General features: G+C 29.3%; 1 protein-coding gene across 3 annotated transcripts in view; it reads left to right on the top strand.

The window, feature by feature from the left end:
* The first annotated feature begins 714 nt into the window (after positions 1-714).
* LOC108766929 (venom carboxylesterase-6) overlaps positions 715-8,086 on the top strand; it is a 15,666-nt gene continuing 8,294 nt past the window's right edge. The window contains exons 1-2 of one of the 3 annotated variants that reach the window (XM_018516509.1): positions 715-783; positions 2,138-2,380. In XM_018516509.1, the coding sequence (XP_018372011.1) occupies positions 745-783; positions 2,138-2,380 (282 nt within the window). In that variant the 5' untranslated portion in view covers positions 715-744. Of the gene's footprint in view, positions 913-2,137; positions 2,381-8,086 lie in introns of all 3 variants that reach the window. The other 2 variants (XM_018516511.1, XM_018516510.1) reach the window with 2 other exon arrangements.

Raw genomic sequence — 8,086 nt, forward strand, 5'->3', positions numbered from 1 at the left:
TATTTAGTTCAATATTGCCAACTAAACATTTACTTACAGTAAATAAATATTTGTTCAGTAAAAAAAATGATTGTTAAATCAAATTAACATTTCTTGTATCAGATAAATACCATATATCTTTATATTTAATAAATATTTAGTTGGCAGTATTCAACTAAATATTTATTAAAATTGACTATATTTTTTTCAGTGTAAGAATGTAAGAAAATGCAATATTTTCAGGGTTTATTAACAACAGATATAGGATATCTTTATGAATGATAACCAATAAAGCTTTAAAAAAGAACTGAAATCAATAAATTCATGGTTTATAAAGTAGCTAAGTTGATGTTAAGCTAATGTAAGTTAGATTTATACAAATTGACGCATATAATAATATTAAAACTAATATTTTTTTAAATTATATAGCATATTCATTATTTTTCCTCATTCTGCTAAAATTGTGAAATAAACGTTTGAAAATTCTTTTATGATCTTAAAGCTTAAAAAATTGAAAATTTATGTTATATTAATTGTGACATTGAAAAGTGTAACATTACTCATCTATTCGCTTAAACATGTATCGTATCAATCAGCAAAAAGATATAATGATCAATAAAAAAATAGAATAAACAGGTCGAAAAGGATAAACTAGCAGAAACATTTGTGCTGTTTGTCAGTGTGACGTCAATTATATATACCATCATCGATAATATCCCAACGAGCGACTCTCTCCAACGACAGTCTTAATTCTACCTTCGCCAAATGAACACGCGCGTTCTTCGGCACTCACGAAACTGCACGGTATACCCTGTCATTATATCAACTTCACAGTCCATTGTCTAAAGATTAGTGAGCTATTACTGGTACCGTAATTCTCATAATCTGTCAGTAACTCTTCATTGTTACGACACTTTATTTAAATCAAATAAGGTGCGTATACTACAAACTTAGAAATATTACATGAGAGAGAGAGGGAGGGGGGGGAGATAAATTAAAAAAAAACATTAATCTTTTTTATTAAAGGAATTGTGATAATAACAGTTATCTTAAGTTTTAAAATCATAACAGAATTTACAATATGCATACATTTTGAAGTTTTGGTAGAAAAAATCAATTTAAAATATTGCAGATACTAAATTTAATATTTACGTTTATAAATTTAAATCAATTAAATTTTTGTATATTAACCTATTATTTTAGTGATTCTTAATTATGTAATCTTGAAGCCAATGTAACGCTTGACATTTATAATTACAAATTGATCTTGTGGTATTTCGTCACTTTTTCATCATTGATCTTGAAATTTTTTTTCTTTACATAATACTATTTTGCATTTACGATGTGAAACCAGTTTCTTTAACACGCGCTGTGCTTTACCTAGTCGCAACTAATAAGTTATCAATTTCTCAGATGTGCTGTAGATACACGATAATTTCACTTCCATGTTCTCGACCATAAATTAAATTTAACGCATGTAAACGCCGTTCGGAACCAGTATTAAAATTGTAGGTCCCATATGCTAGTGGTAATTGAATAATCAGCGTGCGCATCACAAGCATATAAGAGAGATGTAACACAGGCCACAGGCCTAACGTAAGAGAAAAAAGAAGCATATAAACGCGATCATTTCTATATTTCTAAATTTTTTTCCTATTAATATTTTATGTATTGTATTTACCTATCTATTCATGTACACATTACAAGCAACCAATTACAATTTACTTTCCCTTGTATCAATAATTCAAGATAAAACATTATCATGGACTTTTAATATACAAGTTGCTAATGTTAAAAACAATAATCTATAAATTCTATCATTATGAAATCGGGTATTGTTGTGTCACAAATAAAAGAAACTTTTACCGATTATTTAGAAAATTCAAGGATAATTATATAATGTATTTTAATTATTATGTGTCATAGCTCTCTCTCTGTTTTAATATAGCTAAATGCAATAGAAATTTTTATATAATAAATGAATTAATAAATTAATAAATGTAATATTATTTTTCAAACTTTTTAATTATAATACAGCTATTTAGATTCATGGATTCTTATTTATATTTACATTTTCATTTGTATATGTCTGCAATTTACAAATTTTTTGTCTCATATTTGCACTTTATAATTAATATTACATTAACACTGTCTACAGAAATCATCGCAAAATCTTTTAGAGAAGAAAAAGTTAAAAATGAGGGAATGTCGAAATAACATGTTTATCCAACTGGGCCTTATTTGCATCTTCGCGTTTAATGTGGTCTGCGGTAACCCAATAGCAAAAACGCTGAATGGTACGTTATATGGAACAACAATGTCCACCCGACTTGGAAGAAGTATTTATGCATTTCTGGGAATTCCCTATGCTGCACCGCCACTCCAGAAACTCAGATTCAAGGTAAATTTATCCTGTTTCTTATCAGACGCGAGGTTAAGTGAGAGAGAGATTCTATCGAATTTGATTAAATTGTAATCTAAATTCAGTTTAGACGTAAATTTTTATACGCAGATGAGAAATCGGAAATAAATTATATTTCTGAAATAATCGACTAAAATCTGTAAACATATTTATAGCTAATTCAAAATATACATATTTTTCATGAGCGGAGATAAATATTTGGTTAAAATATTTTAACAGATAAATGTAGACTCGAGAATTTATTTTTGAAAGAAGATATATATGCCATATAAATAAAAAAATAAGTTACTTATTTTAATAGCTTAAAAGTGATAGCAATAAACTTGTGTGAACCGATCACAGCTAAGCTTACTTATAGGTTACGGTTACGGTTTACGATTTAGTAAAGAATATGAAATTATAAAATCCGAAGGTAATTAATTAAATTTACCTACAGTGTCCTTAATGATGACTAATGGATTACACGTCTCGTATAATCACTTAAAAAGTTGCGTCAGAGACTTTCGCTGCAATTAGTATGCAACAATCATGCATCGTAATAGCAAAAACGTTCTTTTCCTTTAGAGTTTACGCATCGTATGTAGGTTTTTTTTCCACGCAATTACGCGGCGTCGCTGTTGCAACTAATTTGAACCGACATTCGCCGACATTCTGTTTTCCTAAGTCAATTCTGAGATTGCACATGACATACTTTGTGTTCTTGTTTCGCGGAAGTGAAAAAACTGCGTTACAATCGGATAAACGTAATAATTCTTTCCGAGCACGAATTCGCTATAAAGAAAAGAGCCTCAGCCTCGAATTCCATCATCAGAATTATAAATACAAGATGCCACAAAATCACATTTTATTAACCGCTTTGTATTCTCATGTCGTTCTATTGTTGCGAATGCATTTTGTGCACCGTTTAGCTTTGCATGCGTTGCTTATATTATTAGAATTTAATTTTGTATTGTAACATATAATAAGTATAAATTTTAAATTGTAATATGTAAAGATTTTTTTTAATTGTATTTTTTTTAAGATAATAATAAATAAATGATAGATTCAAATTTGTTGACAAGGTAATCTAAGCATGCCTGTTTTACCAAATATTTATCATTTAGGTCAGTTGGCAGATTGTTTGAAAATATTTGTAAAAGCAAATAAAAATTTATATTCAAATTAGAAAGCTCTTTCGACACGAATCTTATCATATTAAAAAAAAAATGTTTTTAAAATTATTTTGCAATACACTTAATATAATTTTTGTTTATCGCAAGCAGATTCAATGTTAAACTTTTCTATTGGATAAAATACAGAATAATGTCACCACAGAATCATCTTGTATTTAATTAATAGAGACAAAAATGAAGAAACGTAATATATTACATCAATTTAATTAATGTGATTAAATTATAATAATTTAATTAAAGTTTAATGTTAAATAGTAAAGAAAATTAGTATAATTATGACAACCACTCAAGCAGCAAAGTAGAACATCTTAACCAAGCCAAAGTAAAATTGCCCTAATTAAAACAAAAATGACCAAATTTCGACTCTTAAAATATGTCTTAAAAATGAAATTGTATTTGAGGTTTTCTTTGCAGATAAAAAATTACCTAATTTCAACACATTAATGTGTTCAAAATCCATTTACGTTTGAGGTGTTCTTGATAAGTAAAAAATTACTTAATTTTGATCTAGTAAATTCTCTCTGAGTCTGGTAATGATTAATAAGTTTCTGAGGTCACATAAATTACCTAATATCGAACTGTATTTATGCTTTCAAAGTCAAATAGACTTTCAAGTTGTCAAAATTAGGTAATTATTGACTTAAAGACGTTTGTTGATATTTCAATGATGTTACTACTAACTTCGAAGTCGAGATTATCAAGGAAAGTTACCTATTAGTTAAATTTAGTCAGCATTTGATCCAAATGACCAACAAAATTGACTTTAAAGTAAATTGAACCAGTCTTGCCCTAAAAGTCTATATAATCCTATATGTCAATTTTGAGCCTTCTATTTCACATTAGTACACTCTTGATTAGTACACTATTCATCAGAGAATTTCGCGAAAGGTTATGGCTGCTTTCTTTTTACGAGACATAAATCGACACAGTATAACACACTCGAACACAGTTTAATTGATATATCAAATGGCGTTGATTTCAACTTTGAAATCAATCTAACCAAAATAACGATTTTGAACTTAGAAGCTGGATATTGGTCGAAATTACTTATTAGTTATGAAAACGTCTTGAAAATCTATTAACTTAAAAGTCAAAATGCCCTAAAAAGGTGAATTTACCCACAAAGTAAAAATATTTGGGCATTTAGTCTTCCTAATAGAGAAATGCAACTTATATGTCGAAGATATATAAGTATATTTGACTATTAGGTCTAAAAGTGTTAAATATACTATGATGTTATCGTCGCCATAGAAGAACTATAACCTACATAATTCTACATTTTTAAAATCATTTATTTCACATTTTCTATTTCTTCTATCATAGAAAGTAAGCAATATTTTTAATCATTTCCAACTTACAAATCAGGGAACAACTCTATTAATTTGCTAAATGTAAAATATAAAATTAACAAATAATTAATAATAAAGTAATAATATTTCAAAAGCTTCTCTTTTTATGGCGCATTCATTAATGATTTAAAATAAAAATCTATACAGAAAATTTTCATTCGCACTTGTTACGTCATACGTCACACGATAATCAGCTTAGAAACTGAACTAATGACGATACTTTTTATACAAATATCACATCTGATGACTGTTTCCCTTCATCTTTATGTATAGAATCATGGAATACATTATGCAGCGTTGCCACTCGCGTGTGTTCTCGAAAGAAAAGAAACAAGATCATCTGCGTTAAGGAAGACCGCAAGACGTGGTCGTAATTAAGTCTAATTTAGGACACAATTAATGTGAAAAATTACCAAAATATTACCAATACTCGATCTCCTATTAGTCCATTTGACCAAATCGAATTATAACCTATTGGAAAAAATGCCTTCCATTACCTAATTAATACTATTAAATTACCGTCTTTTCATTCCTCACTTACGTCAAATCGACGTAGATTTGACGATCATTAGATCAAATCTAATAGACTTTCGGACCTATCTGGAGGTCGATTGAACATATTTTCGACTAATTTTGCTACTTGGGTAAGAAAGTGGTAAAGTTGCTCTGTAAAGTTTATATGGATTTCATGATATACTTCGCAGTATATCAAGAAATTATGATGTGAAACTAATAATCGTTGGAATTTAATTTTCAATTCAAGCGAGACGTCAAGCGAGATCGCAGAAATCATGTTAATCATATTTTGCTTACGTTAGATATTCTGCTGGTCGACTGCGCTTTCGTCATTTAACGAGGAATGCTTTTTCTATATAGGATGTCTATTTCATAATATTTCATAATATCACCTGTAATCAATGATGTGTAATATTATCTAATTTTATAATTTTTTAATTTATGCAGCTTGATTTATCGCTGATATAGAACAAATTATATTAACGTATCACAAGTGATGGAAATAAAATTAAATTAAATTATGTCAATCAATTCAAATTTACTGTTTAATTTACTGCTTAATAATCTTTGCTTTATAGTTTTACGTGGAATGTCTATTTTTATTTTAACACAATATATATGCCGGTACTCTCTTCGACCAAATATAGAATCTTATTTATCATTAGATTAATATTTAATTTGAGTTAAAAACTGTGATAGCATTGTAAATTCATGTGTATAAAAAATGACTACAATATATGTGTGGTTTTCCGTATAAAAATATACATTACACAGCATATAAAAATGCATTTACACGGTTTAGCCGTCGAATAGCAGAATATCTAATACAAGCAAAATATTATTAACATGATTCCTGCAATATGTCTCGCTTGAATTGAAATTAAATTCCAACGATTATTAGTTCCATATCATGATTTTTTGATATATGATATTGCAATATTCTTGATATTGCAATGTATCATAAAGAGCAACTTTATCACTTTCTCAGTTGTCGTAATTATACTAATTTTCTTTATTATTATACATTAAATTTTAATTAAATTATTGTATATTTTACATGGAAAATTAATCATACATATATATTGTAACTTTTTAGATTTGCAGTGAGATGATTTAAAATATATTAAAACAGAAATTTAAGAAATTTGTCATATCGTCTTCTCTCAAATCAATTCAGCGTTAAAGTTCAAATCAAATTGGAAATAATTTCAATTTAATTATACAGAGCAAATTTAAGTTTAGCAAACAGATTCACTCACCAATCGCTGCGACGCTATATATTCTGCATTCATTCTGATTTATTCCGATTTATTCTTCTCGATGTTCATGATGATTGATCGGGATTTTTCTATATCATCCGAATGACACGAATAATCGCGGATGCATATACGAACGAACGAGAAAATTGCGAAATATTTCAACTGTCGGTTGCTATCGATTTAATTATAGAGCTGTTTTTTGCGACTGAATTATTATACACTTTCGGAATTTAAGGTGAGATAAGTACATATTTGATACTTGGCGGAAGCGAAAAAAGTTCTATTGCAGGTATAAAAACAGACTTATGTCACAGAGGCGTTTCCGAAGTCCTGAGTTTGTTTTTTCCACGCAGTACCACGCGAGTCAAATTTAAGGTTATTATCCACGCGAATTAAATATGACTATCACTTCGCACGTCGATCGGACACTGCTTCCATCACGTTGACGAATATAATGTGAATAAGATTCTACGATAACGATCATCGCCAGCCATTGACGAATATATGTATAATATTAGCTACATATAAATACTTGATTCGACGTATTCGACGTTCGATAGCGGATAATACGGTTATGTGAAATTTTTATAAGTTGACAAAACTGTCGCGCCACCGCGCTTCCCTGATGCGCTATGTTTACTTTATACTTTTCAGATATTTCTTTATAATTTGTTCCGACAGATATTTTCTCTCAATCAATATATTATTCTAATTCCGGTTATTTGTATAATTTTTATGTGACGTTGACACACGAAACGGGCTGGAATAGTCGCGCGATGCAATCGATCTATGCAACCTACGCAACTCATGCATGTCGCACAGTGCATTTGATATTTTGATCAATATGCGTTCGTCGCGAGCGACACCATTGATAAAATACATGTCCGACAGCTCAAAGCACATTACCGGCGTCTCGTAGATTCTCACAAAAAGGTCAGTTGTACGATCGACGCGATATATACTCACGAAGTAGCACGGAGCGATGAAGCAACGTCTCAGTTCGTTTTCAGCACTAGCGTCATCCCGCGCACTGCGTCGTAAAAATTCAACTACTGCACTGGGAGGAACGGCGGAATTGAACCGTGTGCTTGCACTACCCTTCATTATCGGAGTGTCGCACATTTAGAGTATTTTTTCTCTAATAATTTATAATAATTTTTCTAATAATTATTAATGTTATTATTATAATAATTATTAGATTATTATAATAATTCTTACAACATAATTGTTAGATTATTATTAACAATACAATAATTAAACGGCTTCATCCACGTACACAAGCTGAATTTAGTGCAGGATCATACAATAATCCATATTTATTATAATTTATAATACAACCAAACGTTTCGGTCTGTCATCAGACCATTCTCAATAGTGTTACATACAATT

Source organism: Trachymyrmex cornetzi, unplaced genomic scaffold (genome assembly GCF_001594075.2).
Source record: "Trachymyrmex cornetzi isolate Tcor2-1 unplaced genomic scaffold, Tcor1.1 scaffold64, whole genome shotgun sequence".
Taxonomy (NCBI): Eukaryota; Metazoa; Arthropoda; class Insecta; order Hymenoptera; family Formicidae; genus Trachymyrmex; species Trachymyrmex cornetzi.